Raw genomic sequence first — 23,909 nt, forward strand, 5'->3', positions numbered from 1 at the left:
TAGAACACATACATTTGACAATCTGCCAAACAGAATTGCAACTTGCAAAGAACTCTGCAACTCCAATAAATAAAGGTAAATAACATGCATTAAATAATGTTTCTTTGCTTTTACAAAATAAACAAAATGTATGTATGAAGATACAGGACAACTGCTTTTTAAATATAAATTAGAGGAATAATGAGGCAGTGGATTGTTTCCCCCCACAATTCATTGGAACTTATCGCTGGTTTTTCTTGCTTCAAAGACATGGCACAACAAAGCAGAGCAGAAAGACAAAAAAACCAAGCAAATATTTCAGTGCTTTATGGAGAAATACTGTGAAAATTTCATCAGCTCACATGGATCATGGACTGGCATTCTGATTTTATATATTGAAAGGCTGACTCATATGGTAGGTGTGTTCATGTACACATGGGATGTTACATAGGCAAGCACTACAGTTCATGGCTGCTGTCACATTACTCAGGCACCAGATGTTTCACATAAGTGCACCACTGTCACAGTCACACTGCTTCATGGACTTTGTGGTGTGGGAACATAGGAAGCTGCCTTCTGCTGTATCAGACCATTGATCCATCTAGCTCAGAATCTTCTACTCTGTGCTGACTGGCAATTGTGCTTCAAGGCAGGGGTTGTATCCAGGCCTACCTGGAGCCAGTAGCGGGCAGAGTGGTGGGGTTGTGCTGCTCACCTGACCTCCTTCCAGTTCAGTTGCTGGATGCCAACTGTGAGCAGTATGTACATACTAAAGATAACTAGGGCCGGTGCACAAAAGCTAGCAGACCTCCAGGTGTAAAATAAAGCTACTCTTCACTATGCATGCAGCAAATATAGATTACAAAGCACTTGGTATAATACAGTAGTGAACAAAGTGCATATTGGCACATATCCAGTGCCTGTACAAAATTAATTAGAGAAAGGATGGTAACTAGGACATTTAAGTTAAACAAGAGAGTTCACTCTGATTATGCCTTCTTTATAGGTTGGAGAACAGCATCTGCTGCCTCAGAACAACACCAGAACTCTGTGATTTAGGGGTGTTGTTGTTAGATGATCTAGAACAGTGTTTCCCAACCTTGTGCCTCCAGCTGTTTTTGGACTACAATTCCCATCATCCCTTGCCACTGGTCTTGCTAGTCAGGGATGATGGGAGTTGTAGTTCAAAAACAGCTGGAGGCACAAGGTTGGGAAACACTGATCTATAACATCATAATGGTGCAGCAAAGCTGTAAACCCATTGTCAGGTGTGAACCTGCACACTGTTGTAACCACGAGGTGGTGCATATGGTACACCATGCATCAAGGGGCAGCAAAGCGAGCACCAAGAAAGAACAGCATCCTGATTACACAGAAAAAAGCAAGAATATTGGTTATAATTGTGACAAGGAGAGAAAATGCAATGGACAATCTCTTTTCCTGTGTTTAAGACCAGAGACACTTGAGACAGGATGGACTCTGCAACCAGCTGTAGTTGCTTTTTCAGTGCATCGTAAAATCTTCTTGGTAGTCTTAAAAAATTATGTGTAATACTTTTTCATTCCTATTCGCCATCAAGTCCTGGGACTGAAGATTGGGTGTGGCCACTTCTGGAAGTCAGGTGCCTCCAGCAGCAGTTCCCATGAAAACAGTATTGATTGGTGGCAAGGTGGAGACCATCTCACTGTTACCTTGCCCAGAAGAGTCCATTGCTTCCTGAGAAGGGCATTGTCTAGAATGCCCATACATACATTGGGAGGAGGATGCAGATATAGCAGGCTGCAGATCTGAAGCTACAAAGAAAATGGCAACAGTTACTACTTCCAGTGCTTAATTTCTAGGGGAAAAAGGAGACATAGGCTATGGCTTTAGTTTGCTTGTAAATAGCACCCTCTGATCTGCATGTTCCACCCTGCTATGGGAGGACTTGTTCTACTTAGTAGAGCAAGAAGTACAATGTGTGTAAGTTCGGGAGCACTTTCATCTATTACTTTCAAGGTGCAGTCCTGGCCCTATGAACAATTCTGGCATAAATTAAGCCTTCTTCATTCTTCCTGCCTTAAGATTAAGTAAGGAACAGGGAGTTAACACTCTTGGGTGTGTGTGATGGTCATGAGGCCCTGTTGGGTTCCTCTGAACCCCAGCTTTTATTAAAAAGACATTTCCAACCATAACAACATTTCTGAAGAATGTTCGTGAGAAAATGTCCAGCATTTCCAAAGGGGAGCCCCAGAGGACCTCTTTGAACAGAAAAGTGAGAGTGGGTGTGATGCAGAGGAACCACCCTCCCACCATAGCTTTCCAAATCACATAATCAATGGGCCCTACTTAGTGCTTGGGGGAAGGGGAAATCAACCATTCATTAGTTGTGATTAATTTCTAAAGAGACGAATGACAGCATTTCAGCCTTCCTAGACATTACGTCCTCTGAGCTGAAAGTCTTATGTCTGAGATACATGGGGATGGGAGAGGAAATGTACAATGCCTCCATTCTAAAGCTGGGGTCTGGCACTGGCTGCAGGTTTTGCAGCTGAGATTCCCATGCAAGTTAAAACGTAAACCCATTTTTCATGCTTGAGTCTAAGGCTTGTATCCAATGCAGCACTAAGAAGGCATCCAGTCAGTGCAAAGGTTCTTCTACAATGGGACTCTACCCAATCACATCTGGAGTTTTGGAGTTTCCCCGACATTTAGGTGCAGATTTGGGGAGGGAGTAGGAAGTGTATGTGGGGGAGATGGGAAGTCCCATTGCCCAAGTGAGAACTCTTGCACTGATGATATGCTTAGAGTTGCACTGGATACAAGCCCATACATGGAGACAAAGTAAGTTTGTACTGACCGACTCCATTCTTGACCTCTACTTGTCTGCTGGCATTACACCTCAACTTTGGCATTTGGCCAAAAGTGAGAACAGACCCAACTCATATACTGTTGTATGTGCGCAGGCTTTACCAGTGCAAGTGGGCTCCACCATTCCAAGTACTACAAGTTCTATGCGCATACAGCTGTGCATGCACAGAACCTGCTCTCACTTTTGGTCAATGTGCATGGCCAGTCAGCACTATTCTACTCCCCGTCCAGGTGTTGGCCCAGTCCAAAACATGAGAAGATTTAGAGTTCTTGTTCTGCCATCAGACCTACTTACTTAGCGGGTTCTGACAGGCTATCGAGGCATCTGCATAATATGATGCTCCCTGTTTCCTTCCAGCATCCTCTAAGATGCTAAGTGGATCATGAATGTCACTGTATGGAGGCAATGGTCGAATGCTGCTGATGCTGCTGATGACCGAAACATGCTGATCCACCATTGACCCGAGTCGATGGGATTCCGGGTAATTTATATTATTCCCATAGAACCCTGTTGACAGACAATAAGTGTACATTAGGTATAATAGACAACTGTTATATGAGCATTATATCATCTAGAATTCTGCCTTATAGCACCCAAATAAAATTAAAGTTCCATGTCTACAGTGAATGTGCACAAATATGGATATGGAGATATAGTTACGGATAGAAGAAAGACAAAAAGATGGACAAGCTGCAGAAGCCAAACAGCATCACCCCTCCATCTAGTAGCTGCTTATGTGAAGTAGCATCCCTGTGATTTGCAGCAGTTTTAACTAGGGAAACTTGTGTACCAGTAACTTCTAAATACTGGAGCAGCAATGGCTAGTGAGATGATTTGCTGGAGGATACCAGCATCTGAATAGTGGGTGGGAGACCTGTTACCCTTATCAGAGGGTGACCAATGGTGGCAGAGAAGAAATTGGGCATAGGAGGCTAAATTAACACCGTGAAGGTGTGTGGCTGTTGAGAAGCTACCATAAGATCACAACTGGGCATAAGATCAGAGAGCTGTACTCAATTATGCTAGTCTCCAAGCAGCTGAATGCTTGCTTTCTCCATCATCTCATGATGCTGTCCAGTATTACCACCTAGTCCCCCTACACCATGCTGGGGACTCAAAGGCAGAGGCAGCATGCCTCACAGTCCCAACTGCTTGGGAACAACAATGGAAGAAGGTGATTGATTTTATGCCCTGCATGTTGGCTTCCTGAAGGAGGCTTTTGGTTGGCTGCTTTGAGAAACAGGATGTTCGACTATATATGGACTTTTGCCCTGATCCAGTTGGTCTCAGCAGCAGACAGTGGTATTATCTAGAAATCTATCCTATGAGCTCCTGCTACATAGAAATCAGGGACCTTTTATTCATTTCTGTTTTGTTTTGAGCAGAGAACCATGAAAGAGTATTCTTGTCCTCAAAAACTTACTTTACAATACAAGCCTGGAAGATGCCACAAGACTCACTGCTGTTTATGCTGCCAGAGGCTAACAAAGCAATCCAAACCACCCTTTATGCCAGGCTGGCTTGGACTCAGCAGAAGTGTCCCTCCACTGAGCTCTGTGGGCTAAGATGGCCTCTTGTCAGCATTGCTCTCCCTCTTCCACCCAGCAAATGGGCAAGTGGAAGGTCTACTGGAAGACTCATTACCACCAGGACCCAGAGGACAACCCAAAAATGGGTCCCAGGGGCAGGGAGAAGATGGGGCTCAGCTGGCCCAGGATCCACTGGATCCTGAGCTCATTGCTGATGCACAACTGTGTTAAGTCCAATCGTCTTGCCTCCATGAGCAGCAGGGTTGCAGATGCCATGGTGGCCCCACCACTCCACTAAGACACACCAGCAGGGAGGTCAGGTTAAGCATGTGTCCCAACACTCCTATCGCTTCCAGAAGTTGTATTAGAGAGAATATACATAAATTCTGGAGCACTAGGGAAGAAGTACAGATCAATGGAAATCAATAATTTAAAAAATCTGAACATTTTAGTACCATTGGAAGCATTTGAGGAATATGATGATCCTTGACCAGAGCTAGCTGCTGGACTGTTCATGAAGTTGTAGCTCCCACTGTTCAGAAATTGCATGCCGTGTGCCTCCTGTACTGTTGAAGAGGACCCATAGTTAGGGGGCGACCTCGTGCTGTATGGAGATACAGCACAGCTGCTGCTGAAGTAGTCTCTGGAGAAGCGCTGCTGCTCATTGCTGGCTGCAAAATGGCTGGCCTCTGCCCTGTGCTGATAGGGTGCAGAAGATGGGTGAGTCTGGGTCCTGAACATGACCGGGTAACCAGCACTGACTCCATAAAAGTTTTGGTTGGTTTGTGGCACAGTCTGGTACAGGGGCTCCGGATAAGATGCACAGTGGGAATGAGATGACAGCGGTGGACCTACACTAGGAGGCCTGCCTGCCATCGGTCCCTGGTTGATGACGCTTCCTCGGCCAACCATGGCTGGAGATATGGGCGGAGTCATGAGATGACCCGTGCTTTGAGAGAGCTCCGTTTGACCTGGGAAAACAAACAGTAGAGTAGAGGAATGGTTTGCATGGTATACAGCTCCTTTCCATAGCACTGCCCACTATTACACAGGGAAAATATAAGGAAAGGATAAAGAGTGGGTGGTGGGGATTTGTTTCCTACCTGTTAGCTGCATATTTTCAGGGTTCCCCATGGAGAAAGGATTCAGACCAGAGGACATGCCGCTGTGCTGATTGCTTGGCAGAGGGAAAAAGGCTTGCTCCACTAGGCATTCATTTTTCACTGAAGCATCACTGGAAAGCGTACCAGCCTTGCTGCGGTTTGCTAGGAAGCAAGAGCTGGGGGATGCAGTAAAAGCAGCTTTACTGGCATCTGGAAAAACAAGATGGGATTCAGAACGTGTGAAATAAGAGCATGCACTGCTGTGTGTGTATACTGCTATATATTTATATGAATTATGAAAATGTAAGAATGGGTCGATCATTCAGGGATGCTTCTTAAATATCTGCTGTAAAAGAGCACACACTTGAGGTGTACAGTGGGCAGTGTTAAGTGAGGTTTTCCCTTGAGGGGAGATGCATGAGCAACCCTGTGTCTTTGGGACTCAGGCGTATCACCAGAGAATCATAGAATTGTAGGGCTGGAAGGGATCACTAGGATCATCTAGCCCAACCCCCTGCAAAGCAGGAATCTTTTGTCTAAGGTGGGACTTGAACCCCCAACCCTGAGATTATGAGTCACATGCTCTACCGACTGCACTATACAGCTAGTGGTGAACCAGAGCGGATTGTGCACAGTAATCAAATGTAACAGGAACAGAGTTGTTGGACAATATAAACTGGTTTTTGTTGTTGTTGTTTAGTCGCTTAGTCGTGTACGACTCTTCGTGACCCCATGGACCAGAACACGCCAGGCACTTCTGTCTTCCCCTGCCTCCCGCAGTTTAGTCAAACTGGTTAGGTATGTTTAAAAAGAACCATATCACTTGGTACCTGAATATTTTTTAAAGTACTCTTTTACATATCATATAGTACTTTTTCAGGGTTTACAATGAGTACCTATTCTCCTCAGGGTATTATTTAAAGGCTCAATATATCCAAGAGATAGCCTTCTTCTCTATGACCAGCTAGGATTTTCAAGGTGACCTTTCTTGATTCATCATCCCTCTGCCATTTCCAAAAGTTATTTTCGGAATCAGCCTCTGCAACTTGGAACTCCTCCCACCCCCAGGGGCTCACCAAAGCCTTAGCTCATGCACCAACATGAAATTTTGTAAGACCTTTTTAGGGCTGGCATTTTGTGACTGAAGGTGAATTAATAAGAACAAGCGGGGAGCAATCTGTTTTAATTTTCGTTTAGCTTTATAACAGCACAGTCCTATGCATGCCTGCTCAGAAACGTGTGTGGACACTGAGTTCAGTGAGACTTATGCCCCAATAAGTGTGTTTAAGACTGCAGCCTTAATCTCTCATCCATCCCAAGAGAAATTTAAATAAACAAAACACCCTGCCAATATTAGGTATGGAAGAATAATTGTTTAAATATGTCAAAACAACCAATCAGCTTGGCTGCCATTGCCTAACCACAAACAAGTGTGAACATCATCAAAGCTTCAGAACTCTCAGGGACATAAACAACCAATCCTAGTTACCCAGATTCTTCATATACTTGTCCAACAGATTCTGGAGTTCTTGTTCTTTGTCGTTGTTAAACTGGGTCTCCATGGCAAGCAAGATGTATTCGTCTAAAAGCATGCGGACCAAATGAAATGAACCTTTGCAGCGGGAGAAAAGAGGAGAGAGAGAGTGTATGTCATAAAGTTATCTTGGTGACCATCTCTCAACACTCTACAAGAAGCAAATGAAACAAACAAATAATTGTTGGACTTTCAATGACCTGCTAAGACCAACAAGAAGCAGTGCTTAACTTCTCACTCTAATCTTGCTCTGCACTGGCCCCCCAAGCTCAATATGTTGACTGTCCTGTAGGTTATTTGGCCACTAATGACATCAAAGTACAACACTGATGAAAGTGAGATATGCTTTATATTTGAAGAGGGCATACATTAGAGTAAGATAAAGCTGAACTCTGTAGACAAGAGTCCGGGTTTGCTATATTTCAGTTTCTCTTATACTAAACAACAAGAAAGTAGTTGGCAGAGTCTTGCTAGCAGACTTCTGTACAATAAGAGTAAGAAAATGAGCACATTGTCATGAAATCTTGACTTAGCAACACTTTAAAGATAATTCCCAGCAGTGGCTAGGGGCTCTTTGAGATGATAGAGCTGTCATTAAAAAAACAAAAACAATAATTTATTCCTGGTAGGGATTGAAAGATCTATCAAGATTGGTTCTCTCAGTTTCTCATTTCTCCAATCTTAAATTCAGTTCTCCAATTTTGGAGCAATTTTCAGTTTAAAAGTATGAAAAATTAATCAGCAATTTCTTCTTATAAACACGTTGATTCACAGTTTTTACTAACATGCAAGCAATTTTCCCTAACATGATTTATTTTTGTATTTTGTGTATTATTTGTATTCTTTTCACTAATATATTCCTTTTTGTGCATACATTACATGCATTTATGCACCCAAATATATGCATTTTTTTTGTAAACGCTGGTTTGTTGCAGAACTGCATCACAACATTCAGGTAAGTTTGAATTTTGAAGGGTAAATGAATCGAGTTTCTCCATCCCTAACTCCAGGGTTTGTATAAGAATTATAAAGGAAAAAGTGCCCGTGAACATGTAGAGAATAAAATGCTCTCTGAGGTGAAATCACCTCTTCTCTATACACTTAGGTATATAGGGAATGATTGAGGCCCATCTTGGCTGGGAGTCCTGGAAGACCTGCTCCCTGCCTTGCAGGCCTTTTCCCACCTGGACTAGGAGGGTGGGGCTCTGACTGACTCCAGCTACAAAAGCTGAGGCTGCAGGGTGTTGCTTACGGCTGTTATTTTGTATCTTATTATTTATGTGGAAATTATTCAATTGGGTTGTGTAACATTTGATGTTTTGTTTATTATTTATGACTACTTTTGCTATGTTTGTAGTTATTTTTTGGATATGTTGTAAGCCACCTTGAGCATGGTTTTAACTTTGGAAAGGTGGCATACAAATAAAATGATTGATTGATTGACTGGACCTAGAAAAAACACAGTATATGGTTTGCATACAAAAGGTGACAGGTTTCTCCAGGCATGGTTGGAAAATCCTCTTGCCTAAACCCCCGGAAAGCCACTGGCTGTCATTGTAGACAATACTCAGCTATATGAACCAATAGTCTGACTCAGTCTAAGACAAATCCTATATACACATATGTAGATAGGGAGGGACTTCCGTATGAGAGGTTGTGAGCACAAGTTCCAGACAAAGCTTAGTCCCATCACCTCTCATGTAGAAATTAAACATGGCATGAATCCTGGCATCTGTGCCTTTTAATGGAATAAATACAAACCCATTGCCAAAAAGCAATAACATAAGTACACCAACAAAAGCATCAAAACTTGCTTCTAGTTACATGGAGGTAAAAGAAAATCACTTAGCATCTCAACAACAAAAACACATTTTCCTCTAAAATTAAAAGAACCAATTATATAAACCACACAGATAAAGACAAAAGTTTGGTTGGAGCCAGGGCCTACCAGAGCCTAACATTAGAAATTATTTTTAATGCCATGGCTCAGTCCTAGAAAAGCAATGTAAGAACCACTGACCATGTGTAGAAAATACTTCTCACCACTGAGTAATCACAACTAGTCTCTATATGTCTGGATTCGAGAGAACTTCTGTTTGGCTTCTGGGAAAATAGGCTCATCTGTGTGACTTTGACACCGCCTAAATGGACGTCCCACCTCATTTCATTTGGTGGGGCCTCTGGTTACACCTTGCCATAACTTAAATAGGAAAACAAAAAAATTGAATAAAATCAAATACCAAAACTTGATGCGTTGTTCAAAGTGAGAGTATGCATTACTCGAGCTCCAAAAAAGCTCCATTTGAGAAGAAAGTCTTGTGCCCTCTTCTTTAGGGATCGACCATTCTGCTTACTTGCCTAAACAAAATGGCAGGGAGGTGGGGGGGGGGGAGAGAGAAAAGAAATGAAAACCAAATCCACATACCCATCCTGTTGTGCAGTACAGTATTTCTGGAGACCAATGCCCATGCATCTTGCTTGTAGTGAACTTGCTTGAAGACTGTGTGTTGACAACTGGCTTTATCAAAAACCAGTTATTGTTAATATAGACCAGGGGGTAACCACATGGTTGCCCTCTGGATGTTGTTGGACTCCAACTCCCATCAGTCCAACCAGTAAGGAGTCTATGGTCATGGATTATGGGAGATGTAATTCAAAACATCTGGAGGGTACCATGGTGGCTGTGCCTCATACAGGCCATAATTTTGTAACCTACTGCTGCAAGGTGAACATCAGTCAAGAGTGTATTCACTTGATGTTGAGAGAAAACAATGTTTTCTAAGAAGTGGAGAGCACAATCCAGGCCCCAAACTAAGGACCTTCAAGGCTGTGATCTTACACACGTTTATCCCACTGAGCACAGAGGGATTTGCTTCTGCATAAACCCCACTGCATCATTAAAGCTGCAACAGCCTAAGCACTTTTACACTCCATTCAAAATAATGGTTGCAGCATCACCGATGCGCCCACAGAGACACTTAATAGATATCAGGGCCTGCTTCTGTCTCTTGTCATGCATGCGTGCATATATACATATATACTTTTATTTGTATCCTACCATTCCACAGTTCAAACCAAGCTCAAAGAGGCTTACAACATGACAAAATACACAACTACAACATAACAAAAGCAGCCATAAACAATAAACAAAACATTTAAAAATACAAAACAACCCAAATAAATCACAACAAAATCTAAAATAAAGATACAAAAAACCCACAGCAATAACCCCTGCCCAGCAAAACCCCACAATACCCCCGCAAGAAATTGTGCTATCAATCTGTCAGTCCTTTCTGTGTCCAGGCGTTGAAAGACGCTCTGACACTGCCTCCCTTGCCAGGACCCAGCAGCAGCTTGTGGTAACATGACGAGCTGCCCCTTTTTCAATCAGCAAACAAAAGGAAGCCATTTGGTGTGACGGAGAGAGGCCCTGCACTTTTAACTGAACAGAAGGTAGAGGGCAATGGAAGGATTACGTGTTCTGTAAATCATTACCTGTTACTCAGCTAATCTTGATTCATACAGTAAATTGTTCAGCATTTTTTTCCAGACGTGGGAGGAAAACACTGGAAACGATACCTGTTTGCCCTAGAACAATGTTCTGCAACAGATGCTGAATGGTGGACAATTCCACCCCTCCCTTGCTTCCTCTGTTTAACAGTGATTATCTAAAGATTAGCTAAACAGAGCTGAGAATGCCATTCTACTCTGCAATATTTCAATTCGTTCTTGAATCAGAGGGCTTAATGATCATTTGAATTGTATAGTGATAGTGTATGGATTTCCAGGCCTTAAGGTCTTCTCACAAAGTACAGGCATACCTCATTGACCCTTATGAGGATGCTGGTACAACTGCAGTCAGCCCACCCCCCTGCTGCTGTTGCCCCCCCTCTGACCATAGGGCTGGAGGTGGATAGGGCTGAAGCTGGGTTTTCCCCCTCCTGCCCCTGCAGGCAGGGAGGCCTGGCTTAATAGACTACAGTATAGTGTAAACATAAAATTTATATGTACTGGAACATACACAAAGAATTGGGTGACTTGCTTTATTGAAATATTTGGCTTGGAACCAAACCTGCAATATCTCTGACGTATGCCTGACTTATTTCTATCATGTGAAGCCTAACACTACATTGGGTTCAGTTCAGATGTAATAGTCCCAGTCCAACAAACTGTTACCTTGCGTGCCCTCATCCAGTGTGTCTTAATGCATTGCTTTCTGGTTTGTTAAACCCAGGGCTTCCCCCCAAAAATGTTTAGGGGTACTCTCATTTTGGCTGCTCCCCATCCCCTCTCCCCTTCCTCCCCCCAACCCCCGGATGAGGGACTCAAGGTGGCAGCAGCAGTGCTGAGAGGACAGAAAGGCCCCCGGCAACGGCGGGGTCGGCTTGAGCGAGGAGGGGCAAGTGCTCGCTGGCTGGCTCTAGCCCGGCAAGAGGAGGAGGAGCGCCATTGCCTCCTTTGCAGCCGCCCCAGACTCCCCTCTCTGGGCACTGGTGGGGAGAATGACGGAGCTCCAGCCTGCGTTGCTACTGAGGAGACAGCTGGCATGTCGGTCGGTCAGAGCAACACAAAATGTTTAGGGGTATGTACCCCTGAATCCCCCCAGAAAAAAGCACTGGTTAAACCACAGTTTCCCATTGTATCCCCACCCCCAGGAAGGGAAGGTGCCAGTTGGCCACCATGAGAGGGAAGAATGCTGTTCACAAGAGGAATAGACTTTATCAGGAACAATTTGATTTCAGTTGGGGCTTACCTTGATAACCCTTTGCTCAACCACAGTATCCAGCCATTCAATAAAGGACTCCACAGTGGCATTCTTCTTTAAAAGGTCCTTCAGTTCTTGGAACACTGTAATAGAGTCATCTACCATGTAAAAAGGAAAACATGTAGTTGCATTCTACTCTGAACAGGAGAGAAAGCCACTCACCAGTCATTGATAGTTTTGGAGCATGTAAAGGAAAGGAAAAGGAAGAATTAGAGCAGCAGAGGTGAAATGAGAAGACAGCATCTTGAGTTCATCAAAATAAAGTCCATTGAATTCAATGGGCCTATTTTGAGTATGTCTTAGCTGGATGCAACCCAGTAGTTTTAGCTGTTGCTTGGAATACACCCTTATAGCAATTTTGAGAAACACAGGAATAAAATACCATAAACTCTTAATGGTTTAGTTGTACCCAGTCTTATACCAGCTACCCTGACTAAGTAGACTTTAATGCCTTGCCACTTTGGCATGTGGTCTCCAGAGGGTTTGTAACATGTCAATGTGACCTTCAGGCCAAAAATGGCTAGGGCACTCCTCTTGATTTAGAGCAAGCTACCTCAGCAGTCAATGGTGGGGCTACATGCACCCTGTGGAATTTTTCTCCTGTTGATTAACCAGTCTTTTCCTGTCTCACAGCAATGATAAAGCTATGCAAGCAGAACAGAAGAATGGAGTAAAAAAAGAAGAGGAAAAGAAATGGCACTGAAAATGTAAACATGTCCTAAAAGGAAAAAAACATTACTTTAAAAAAGAAACAAAAACCAGTTCATTAACTCTGAAACTTATTATTCCTTAGTGAAATACATTTAATGACCACACAAAGATCAGAGTGTAGCCAGACAAAAGGAAAAATAAGCCAGGTCATCATAACAAGCAATCACCAGGGATAAAATCAGGATGCTAATGATCCTGTAACGATTTCAGCAAAAGTCTGAAATATCAAAAGTGGTGGTTCAGGAATAGAATGAAGCTGATTTTTTTCCAGATAATATTTTCAGTTGTATACAATCAGCTGCCTCTATCTCATTCCCAAACCAGGTTCTTCAATATCAGTGGCCACCATGTGCATGGAATGAGAAAGAGCTTCTCCCAACATTTAAGTGAACCGAGAAGCTCTTGTTTCCATGTAGCTTCAGGCATCTGTAGTAAACATCTACAGGTTAAGGCCTATTTTCACACATGAGACACAAATCACCTTAGACTTAAGCTGTTGGATAAAGCAAAATTAAACCTATATTGCCTGGGAATCATTAGATTTTTCTTCTGACTTCTCTCGGACATTATTAACATCATTATTAGTATTTCTTTCTTTCTTTAAAACATTTCTATACCACTTAAGATTTCCAAAAACTCTTAAGTGATGAAACAATTGTTACAGGACAGAAAATGTGATTTTTAATGTAACATATTTTAAAAGAAATTCCCTGGGTGTGGGGAACAGCAATGATTCCTCCCTTGACCAGCAACTTACATTCAACGTAGCCCTCTCCCTCAGAAACCATGCTTCCTGAGACTGTGAGCAATGCCTGAGATCCAATGCTGTGCAGATCTACTTTCTCAATATCAGCAACCATGGCGTTCACTATATGTTGATCAAAAAGAGCTGGTCGAGCAATCTGTGAATAGGCAACAGGGGAAAAAAACTATGCTGAAAATGCTAATGGAGATGGGTGGGGAGATGGCACTACTGTTTTTCTTTATGTTCATGTTCAGAAGACCATACAGAATCAGTATTATTGTTTTTGGCCCTCTTAATGTTTTCTGACATAGAAAAAAATGGAATGAACACTGAAATAGCAAGCACAGTTCTTATAACTGGTGTCTGCTCAGTTTCAGATGCAATGAAATTAGCTGGGGGTTAAGCTGCACCATCAGAAAACACAGAGCAGGTCTGGGCTGCCTGAAAGCACTCAATCAGTGGCAGCAACTGTTCTCACCAGCTCTTGCTTGTGAATCTACAGCCCTGAGAGAGGTAGGTGGGTTGGTAAATAGCAATGTGTTAGTGAAAATGGTCAGTTGGCCAGGACCAATTCAGAGGGGAATGAGCAAAGAGGGCTCCCCTGAGGGAAGAGGGCCCTAGCACCTTCGCCACAATGGTTTGTTACCCTTTCTGCCTAGAAGTGTTCCTTCCTCTCTTTGCCATTATTGCACATTCTCCAAATGCATGGAGAGGAGCAGTTCTCTCTTAACCTACAGATATCCATCTCAAGCTTTGTATAGAATCCAAGCACAAATATATAATGGGTTGCAGGTTGGCCAACCTCTGATGCCTGCATGCCTCATCACACATTAAACATAACACTACACATTAAAAACGTCCGAATACAGGGATGCTTTCAGATTTCTATGGAAGGTCGTATAATTATTTATCTTTTTGATATCTGATGGGATGGCGTTTCACAGGGTGGGCACCATTACTGAGAAGGCGCTCTGCCTGGTTCCCTGTAACGTCACTTCTCGCAATGGTCCATCACCACCACTCAATCGATCCAAATGGTTTGCAGAGAGTGGTAGGGGATATATTATCCCATATGGATGGCCTCTGCTGATTCCCTGGTAGCCCACTGGAATGTGGAGTTAACCAGGGGCATTGACTGTCTGGCTCCAAAGTGCCCTCTCAGATGGAGCCTAGATGGAGCCCAGGTGGCCCCATGGTTTCCCCCAGGGCTGAGGGCAATGAAGCAATTGCTGAGACAACTAGAGCACCAGTGGAAAAAACCAATGTCTTTTGTCAAACTTTCAGGCCACTCTCTTCATCATGCATGCAGTGCTATGACCTTTATTCTAGATTTACCTGAGCTAAGTGCAGAAAGGAGGTTTGACGCTTCAGCGAAGATACAAATCTTCGTGCTATGGGTAATTTCTTTGTTGCAAGGTCTTCTGGTAGATTTTCTAGTGATGAAACAATCCAGTGTTCCCAGTTTTTAGCAAAATTTCTTATATCAGCCAACAAACTAATGAAAAGGAAAATAGTAGATTGGAATCAACTTCTGTATTGATTTTTGTCATAATCAGGAACAGCTGAACAAAAATGTTGGACAATCTAAGCTGCATACTTGATAAACCAACACAAGCCAAACTAGTTGCTTGAAGTCTCAAAAGCCACATGGCCAAAACTCAAGACCCATTGCATTTGCAAATAAATGCACAAGACTAGCAACACTGTGGGAAGCAATGGCAAGTGTCACATGGTGTTATTCTGCACCAGCATAACAAGATGGGTCAAATCTACTGTTCCAGCAGCCCAACTGCTATTGCCTGACATGGCAAAGTAGCAATGTGCAATGGATTCTGGCTTTAGCTAAATCAACATTTGCCACTGCAATCCTATCCAATCAAAATATATTAAGCCTTCAACCATACTTGATACTGCATTAAACAAAAGGGAATGAAACAATACAAAACAATTCAGCCTAAACAAATATATCCAACAGACACCATTAAAAAAATCTATATTAATACTGCATATCATGGTATAGATAATGAACACTGAGACAGCTGTTTAGGAAGGGAAGGCTGAATGAATTTTTCCTTAGCTAGCAATCAGCATTGGCAAAGCTGAAAGTGCTTTGTTTTGTGGTATGTGTACAGTCCAAAACTAGCAAGGGGGAACTTGTGTATAGCCCTGTCTGCTGATGGCAGAGATTCAGCATAAGGAACCACTCACATACTGCCCTTTTGTACATAGAGAATTTGATTGTCCTTGCTGGATGAGAAGAAATAAATGCAACTGAAATTAGCAAGTGAAACACTACTGTCCATCAAGCTGTTCCCTGTTCAACTACAATAATTCACGTCATTAGGTGTCGAAAGATCAACGTTTTTTAAAAATGGTAATTCCTCCCCCCCTTCCATATCAGTTATCAAAATGTCCACCTTTATTATTCAATCAACATCATCTTATGCAAGTAATTGCTCACCTTTCTGGCATTTCTTGCATAGTTGCAGGGATGAGTACATCTGTAAGGACCTTGAATAAAATGGCAGGAAAATGAAAAGTTCTCAAACACCAACACATTCTGATGTAGGAGGAATAAACTGGTGCTTACTAAAGCTTCCTTAAAATTGCTTTGTCTACACATAAGAGATTATTTCAACAACCATTCACAATCATTACAAGTTAACAGACTGAAGAATTTGTAGAAACTTTAACACTTCACTTCCCTCCCCATCAACCATTCCACTATATGTGGTACTCCTAATAAAAAACTAGAAAGGAACCCTGACACTCCTGTTTTCTATCTGCAGTGATTTTAATGATTTTTGTATGGAGGAGTATTCAGTCACATGAGCCCTGTATGGATACTGAAGCTTCTCACTTCAGTGAGGACTTAGTTTGGGACAAGATTTCCATTCTCCACTTTAGTTAACATGGAACACACCTTGTATAGTATTGAGTCGCAAACACAGAAGATGTCAATGATCACAGGGTTTTCAAGCAGGGGGAGGAGGTGGTCAGGCATTCCTTGCCAAAAATGTAATAGGAAATGTTGGATCTATGGAAGAGCAAGCAGAGCACAGTTATGAATGACATGGTGGCCATGACCTTGTACAGGTAAGTGCTAGGTGCGTACTCAAGTGAGTCTTACCTCTTCAAAGTTTCCATTAATGGCATTGTCGAGGACACACTGACAGTGGGTTTTGTACATCATGATAAGGGTATCTACCTATTTAAGGAATTTTTAAAAAAAATAAAATTAAAATCAAATGAAATTCAGAGACTTAAGAAGCCACCTTATACTATCAGCCCATTGGTCCTTCAATCTCAGTATTGTTGATACCAAGTGCCAGAAATTCTCCTGGGTTTCAGGCAGGAATGCTTCCCATTCTTCTTCGGAAATGCCAGGAACCTTCTGCATGCAGAGCATGTTTTCTACCACTGAGCTATGGCCCTTCACACAAACATTCACCTCTTCTACAGGAATTTAGTAAGTATCATAGTGCATTTATGCATTAACTGTGAAAGCTGATCTAATACAAAATAATAATGTATGGAATTGAGCATTGCACTCAAGCGAGGTGATCACTTAGTTGTTAATTTATGCGATTTACCATTTATATAAGATTTTCAAAGTGCCTTGGAAGCCTCATTTGCCCTCACAGCGAACCTATCCAACTATCATAAGCACATAGGACATTGCCTTCTACTTTATCAGACCATTGGTCCATCTATTGCTAGCATTGAGTGGCAGCATCTCAAATGGGCTTCAAACACAAATCTTTCGCATGGAGATAAATGACTTAAGAAGGCCATGATTTCAACCCAGCACTCTCCACTGCAACACACAGGCTGGAGCTAAAGCTTTGCCATGCTCTGTCCTTCTGCTTCTTGATGTAACACAGAATAGAGTTAAAAGTATACAGCAATAGTGTTTAACATGCCAAGATAAACTGTCCAATCAAAGGACCAGAAAGTGAATAGCATTTGAAACTAAACATTCCAAGTTGGGTTCTTCTGTTAAAATTCAAATGCTGATTTCTGACTTTGATCTCCAAAATGGGCATTTTGGTAATTGAATGTTATACATCATCTTGCTGTAAAGGTTGATCTGGACCACCCAATCAAACAGAATCATGAAGATTTTGTCAAAGCTATAAAATTATTTTAAACGCTAATTTGCCTGGCATATGCAGACTGTATCTTCTACCACAAGGACATGTTGTATGCTTTAGGTAGAGCACCTTTCCAAGCTAAAGTGTCTCCATAGAAACCAGTGTCTACATTTTCATGGACTCCTGTGGGATCCAAAGCATATCTCAGGCTTTTAATGAAGACTGGGAAAGTCTGGGAGATCCCAATGATCAAATGGACAATAAGCCAAAATTGTGAAACATTTGCAGTGAGATTGTTCATAAAGGTCTACATTTTATGTGATTGTTCACAAAGGTCTACAACGAAATGAACCCAATCTGCTAGCTGAAATGCCCAGGGCTTTTTTCTGTCATGTAAACTCCACATGTACATAATTTAAAAATAATCAGTAAGTACAAGTGTGCTATCTTCTGTTCATTGACAAAACTAGACAGGAGGAAAAATCCACTTAATAATTTGCCCCAATCGTTTGTTCCTATCTTATCAGTGCTAAATTAATCCATTGGTATTTGGAATGGATAGTACTCCTAACTATTTCTTTGTTTTGCCCTTCTTAAGGCAAATACCACCTGTTTGTAAAATATTAGGCAAGTTAATATGTAAATAATTTAACCACTTTCCACCGGAGAGCCAGTTAGAAGGAGATAATAGAGGTTTGCTCCCACTATAAATCAGTCAAGTTTGTTTGATTATAGATATTTCTACTTGTTTCATGTCACTACTACTGTGAAGCCTTCAAGGGAAGAGACAGAATAAAAAGGAGCTGATTTACTTCAATATATTATCACTTTACATTTTTACCTTGTCTTTGGAGATGCACCCATCCAGTACAAGGTGTTGGGCGCTGGGGAATTCTGGAAGGAGAGTCCCAGTTTTGGAGCTCAGTGAATATTTCCGAGTGAATCCACCCTATAAGATGGAAAACAATATGACATCTTCACGCCAACAACCGGCCGCAATTTTAGCAGGATAAAAGTTGGCCATACTAATTGGCATAAATTTACTGATCAGAATTATGAAGCTGGCATTATGAAACTTTTTGCTTTTGTTTTGATCAGTATTTTGTTTTTATATTTAGATTCCATTTTTTTTTTATTTAAAGTATGTTTCTCTCTCTCTTATTTATTTGTACTTCAGATTTTGGGTTTTCCCTCAAGTTTCTACTTTGCAAACCACTTCAAGATTGCTTATATTGTTGTGAATAAATCAGTTAAATTAATAATAAATCTATGCATATGAAGACTAAATCAGAAATATATATATGGTGGTGCTTTAGCACACCGGAAAACACACACACACACACACACACACACACACACACACACAGATTGAATTACAATAATAAATCTGCCCAGGCATTTTCTGGATCAACCAGATAGCTCCAAGTTCCCCACCTGCCTATGTTTCTACACTAACCCTAAGCATTAAAAGGACAGAAGGAGAGGGAAAAGGGGAACAGATTTTCTAAAGAAAACCTGGATGCTTCTTCCTGAAATGATTCCAAAAACTGTGTTTTCTCCTTGTTGCCTTCTTTTTCATACCTGCCCTTTAAAATGTTTGCATTATATTTTAATTTGTTTTTCTTTCTTTCTGTGTTTTTTTTTAAATAAAATATTTTGAAACTGAAAAAAGTACTTTCCACAGCAAGGAAACTCATATTCTCAGGATAAATGATCAGAATCTGTATATTATGTGTAAATTATTCATTTTGTAGCTTCTGCAGACTTTTTAATTTGTAAGAGGGATTTGGGTGGGATCAGAGGTGGAAGGATTGAGAGCCATAGAGGAAGGCTCCCTTTGATTTCTGGGCCCTTAGCAGATGCTGGGATACAACATTTGTATGGAGTGTGGGTAACTATGTGTTGGTAACTACTGAAAGCTAAATTTATTTGGATCCCATATTTTCAATCCTACAGTTTACAACATGGAACCAGGAGCACAGAATGTGAATAACGGCAAAACATTGAAGAAATGCAACATTAGTCTGGCTTGAACATTGCATCCCTTTATATTTATTCCAGGGACCCCAGCTTTTGAATTTGTTATATATCGGCACTCTCAGAATTAGCATGCTGGGTGACACAAATCAGGCCATCTAACTAGCAGTCTATCCATGGCCAGTCTCATGATTCAAGGATAATAGTCAATGGATATTTTAAATCAGAAATTCCCAAACTGTAGTCTGAGAACCATCAGTGGTCCACAAGCTTCATTCAGGTGGTCCATGGCTTGTCTGTGGATTTGTGGTTTAAGACAGGATCTGGCACATCCACATCCATCACATTAAATATTTTTATTTTATTTTTAATGGTTTATTATTGCTTCATTTACTTCTTATATTGTGTTTTATTGTGTTGCATGGAATTCAAATTGTAATGCCATAAAATGCAATATAAAAGAAATAAACAAAGCTCTAAAAATACTATTAAAGCATCTGGCACATTACGATTTCTATGAGAGGTGGAAAAATCAGGAAGTGGTCTACCAAGACCCTCAGCAATTTTCAAGTGGTCCATAGAGGTAAAGATTGGGGAACCATTGTTTTAGATTTTCAACAATTTAAAGTAAAATAAAGTGAGCAAGGATAGAAATATAGATAGTCAGGCTGCACCTCACCTAAGAATCAGGCTACACAAACACAGATAAAGAGCTAAATGAAAGAAGTGATGTGTGTTCACATTCTGTATTGACACAAACATTAGGTGGTTTAAAAGACTGTCATGAGTCAACATGGTTGCAGTTGAACAATTACCTATCAGCATTTGGAGACTGTTTTTTGTGTTGTTTTTTTAAAAAACAAGAGTAATTTGGGAAACATCATGATACAAGTACCCATCAAACATTCAAAAATGAGGGGCAAGGGGAGCTGAGGGAGGAGGTGCGGTGTGTGGGTTTGTGTCGAATGCAGAGAAAACATTGGCATGATGAATTCAATAATGAATCTGGAGACTTGGGTCTCAGCCGCACATTTGCCATGGGTGTCTTTCCCTTCGAAGGAACTCGTTGTAAGCCCGCTTAACGCGAAAGTCCATGACAGCAATTATTTGTGGCTCAATTAATCACAGAGTCTTGAATGGCACAATAAATGCTTTAGATAAAGGAGTTTGCTGATACTGCTGCCTTTGTGGTGAGTGGGGGGAGCCAACCATTTGCAAATCTGTGTGCTGCAGTGAAGCAAAAAAGGTTGTAGACGTGGGAGGCTTGGGAAAGCTCTGCCTATAATCAATTAGCATAATCTAATGAACATTATTGACTGTAGTTCTGTAAAATATTCATACCTTATGTTACCTAGGGGACATATTGCTAAACAATCTAAAATTTTGGTCCTCCCCAAACTTGGGGAAGCTGGCACTGGGAAGAGCTTCGTTAATGCCCCACATATATGGATTATGCTATTGTACAGTTTAGTTGTTAGGTCACCTTGTACTTGGTTGTATCTGAGTGGAGTCAAAAGTTTCCTGTAGCTGTTCTGTTCTTAAATCTCTAATTTGAGTTCACTCCCCCCTCTGGATCAAGAGCCTGCATTTTCTAGTCTTCTTACAAAGTATAAACAACAGGCTACAACTACATGAGGTTTTGAAGCAGACATCAAAAGACTGTGGAACTTCCACTATGGGATCAGCGGGGCTCTGTGTATCTGATGTTCCCACCACATTACAAAAGCATATGAAATATTACTCACCTCATTTTTCAACTTGCTTCCAGAAAACCTTTGAAAACCAAGATATTTCACATTTGCATTAGGATGTAAAATTTAGGAAATGTTGTGAAAAGTACTACCACCCACTAGTTATCATGTTTCACAAAAGGGAGGGTGGTGCTTTTTTGAGGAGAGTGAAGCAACATCTATTTCCACTTGGTTAATAATAATAATAATAATAATAATAATAATAATGCAGATATATATTCAGCTATACTGAAATTCTGGTGGTGATGGAGACTGAAACATTATGTGACAACTTGCCCACTCAAACCAATGCACTAGCTTGCTTTCATACCACTGGTGACTGCAGACATATAGAGGTCTGTTTTTCCTTAAGATATTTTCTGCAGTCAGAGGAAATTATGGCCTGGCATTTTGATGTGAATGTTGCAAAAAGCTTCTGTGCATGAGTAGCAGTGGTTCCACAATAAATTCTGGTCTGCAAGCAGCCTAACCCAGTCCCAGAATAGCTAAAAGGTTGCCACTTTTTTGATGACTGTGCCTTTTCTGTGGTGGTCCCTTGCCTTTGGTATACCCTCCCCAAGAGCACCTACTAGAGACCTCATTTCTCTCATTTAGGTGCTAGACAACACAATTCTGCTTTCCCAGGCATTTAAGAGCATGTTCCCCAAAGTGTCCCCAATAAGGGGTGTGTTGTAGAGTTATGCAATTATCCCTGTTGGCTTCAACCCCACCCACTGTCAGGATGTTCCTCCCACACACAGACTGCCCACAAGGCAATGAGACCATAAACCAGTTGTTCTCAAAGGGTGTGACACATCACACTGGTATGGCAGGAGAGGATAGCCATTAGTTATATGTTACTTACACATATAACACAAATAGGGTCTGAATGCACACCCCTCCCCTGTCCACACTTTGAGCATTTGCATGTTCAAGCAAATGCCTGATAATGTAATATAATAATCAAGCGGTGAAAAATCAAGTGTACATGTGTGAACTAGTCCAAGGTGATTTTTGAACATCATTCAACACTATATCAGTTATACTTCAAATGTTATTTTACCATACCTTGTCAAACCTTTTCCAGAATACACTGAGTGATAGTATGCACTGCTTTCTTTAATGCCAATTCCATAGTAGTGATATCTGTGGCAGGGAAGAAGCCAACAAACAGATATAGAGATAAATAGATGATAGATGAAAGATAGATAAGATAGATTAGATAGATAGATAGATAGATAGATAGATAGATAGATGATAGATAGATAGATAGATAGATATAGATAGATGATAGATAGATAGATAGATAGATAGATAGATAGATAGATAGATAGATAGATAGATAGATGATAGATAGATATGCTGTTAAAAGGGGCACAAAAAGTTGAGGACAAAGCAGAACTCAGACTTTCAAGTTTTATTTTTTTATGTTCATTAGGTAACCTTCATTCAGTAATCCTGTCCCCCAAGACAGGACATTAATAAAAGCTAAGATTTGAACTTAGGACCATGACTAGTCAAGGTGATGAAAGACCCCAAAGTGTTATCACAATAAGAAGTTTCACCAGTGTCCCTGAAAACAGGGTGCATGCCTTTCCTTAAGACTCATAAGCAAATAAGAGAAAAACAAGACAGTAGTTTATATGATGGCATCCATTTTGTCATTAGGTATTGACATTTAAGCCAGGAACCCAACTTAGTTTACTATCTGTAACATAAAAAGTATTTTTTTATATATAAAATATAGTATGATAGAAGAGGGAGGATCAAGAAGAGGGAAACTGATTTATAGGATGGAGAAGAGAAATGGGATAGGTTTATTTTAGTGGCTAATTGTTTTTATTGTACTGAAAATAAATAAAAGCTGTGATGACAATCTTCATATATGTATTTTTCATCAAAATTTACTGTAAGAAGCACAACAATCTCTCCCCCTCTCTCCCTCTATTTCTTCACTCTCCCATTTTCATGTGCATGGACATATGTTCCTGTGCGGCAAGTAGCCCTGGCCTGAGCATATGCTGACACAAACGATGGCTGATAAGGGCAATGATAGGATTAAGCTGCTCAGGCACTTGCAATAACTCATTATCGCAAGGCCAGCTGCCATATCAGTTTTATTAACCCACTAAATCACTTTTAATAAATAAGATAATGCCTTTCAGAAATGGTGCAGGGAAGCTAAGATTTAGCGTTGATCAAAGTCTACAAAGAAATTAAACTGTAACTCGAGCTCAAACAGCCCACAGCATCTGCCCTCCATGACACCTACACAGGTCATCCCTCAACAGGAACCGCAGCTGCACAGCAGACCTTGGCCTTGGTCCAGAGGAAGTTACTTGTGTGGCTAAAACCCTATGGCTTAATTTAAGCACAACTAATTTATCTGTCACGTTGATTTCAATAGGGCTTATGTCCAACCGGCTTTCTCCGCGCTGGGCCATTTGTTTAATGGTTCCTACTAAGTTAACTGCCTGCGGGATTTCATGGACAGCAGTTGTGTGGAAGGGCCTCTTCCTCCTGGGCTTTCCATCACTTTTGCCATTTTGCTACACTTACTCTAAACTCTTCCATCTTTCACTCCCTCCCCCTCTTGTTCACCCAGCCCATTCATTCTGCCTTTTGTAAACCACTTTGTGGTTTTATTACAGTCAAGAGGCATATAAATGTTGGGAGATAAATAAATAAATTTTTCAGCCTTTTCATCAAACATCAAAGTAAATAAGGCTCGGTTATAGGAAATCAGTAGGAAATGAATTTCACCTGGGCTCACACAAGGGTATTTATAAAAGATCAGACTTAGAGTACATGGATCTGGCTGCCAGTTAGTTTCTGGGCCTAATTCAAACTGCTGGTTTTGAGCTATAAAGCCTTAAATGGCTCAGGCAGTG

At 41.2% G+C, this 23,909-nt stretch overlaps 1 protein-coding gene across 2 annotated transcripts in view; it reads right to left on the bottom strand.

The window, feature by feature from the left end:
* Positions 1 to 1,346: 1,346 nt before the first annotated feature.
* RFX6 (regulatory factor X6) overlaps positions 1,347 to 23,909 on the bottom strand; it is a 28,314-nt gene continuing 5,751 nt past the window's right edge. The window contains exons 5-19 of one of the 2 annotated variants that reach the window (XM_079971162.1): positions 22,087 to 22,164; positions 21,034 to 21,061; positions 18,153 to 18,260; positions 16,348 to 16,425; positions 16,141 to 16,254; positions 15,679 to 15,728; positions 14,553 to 14,712; positions 13,230 to 13,374; positions 11,750 to 11,859; positions 9,237 to 9,354; positions 6,952 to 7,074; positions 5,463 to 5,672; positions 4,815 to 5,330; positions 3,125 to 3,337; positions 1,347 to 1,772 (exon numbers count right to left, since the gene is read on the bottom strand). In XM_079971162.1, coding sequence (XP_079827288.1) covers positions 1,597 to 1,772; positions 3,125 to 3,337; positions 4,815 to 5,330; positions 5,463 to 5,672; positions 6,952 to 7,074; positions 9,237 to 9,354; positions 11,750 to 11,859; positions 13,230 to 13,374; positions 14,553 to 14,712; positions 15,679 to 15,728; positions 16,141 to 16,254; positions 16,348 to 16,425; positions 18,153 to 18,260; positions 21,034 to 21,061; positions 22,087 to 22,164 — 2,227 coding nt within the window. In that variant the 3' untranslated portion in view covers positions 1,347 to 1,596. The remainder of the gene's footprint in view (positions 1,773 to 3,124; positions 3,338 to 4,814; positions 5,331 to 5,462; positions 5,673 to 6,951; positions 7,075 to 9,236; positions 9,355 to 11,749; positions 11,860 to 13,229; positions 13,375 to 14,552; positions 14,713 to 15,678; positions 15,729 to 16,140; positions 16,255 to 16,347; positions 16,426 to 18,152; positions 18,261 to 21,033; positions 21,062 to 22,086; positions 22,165 to 23,909) is intronic. The other variant, XM_079971163.1, reaches the window with a different exon arrangement.

This window comes from Podarcis cretensis, assembly GCF_951804945.1.
Source record: "Podarcis cretensis genome assembly, chromosome: 3".
NCBI lineage: Eukaryota > Metazoa > Chordata > Lepidosauria > Squamata > Lacertidae > Podarcis > Podarcis cretensis.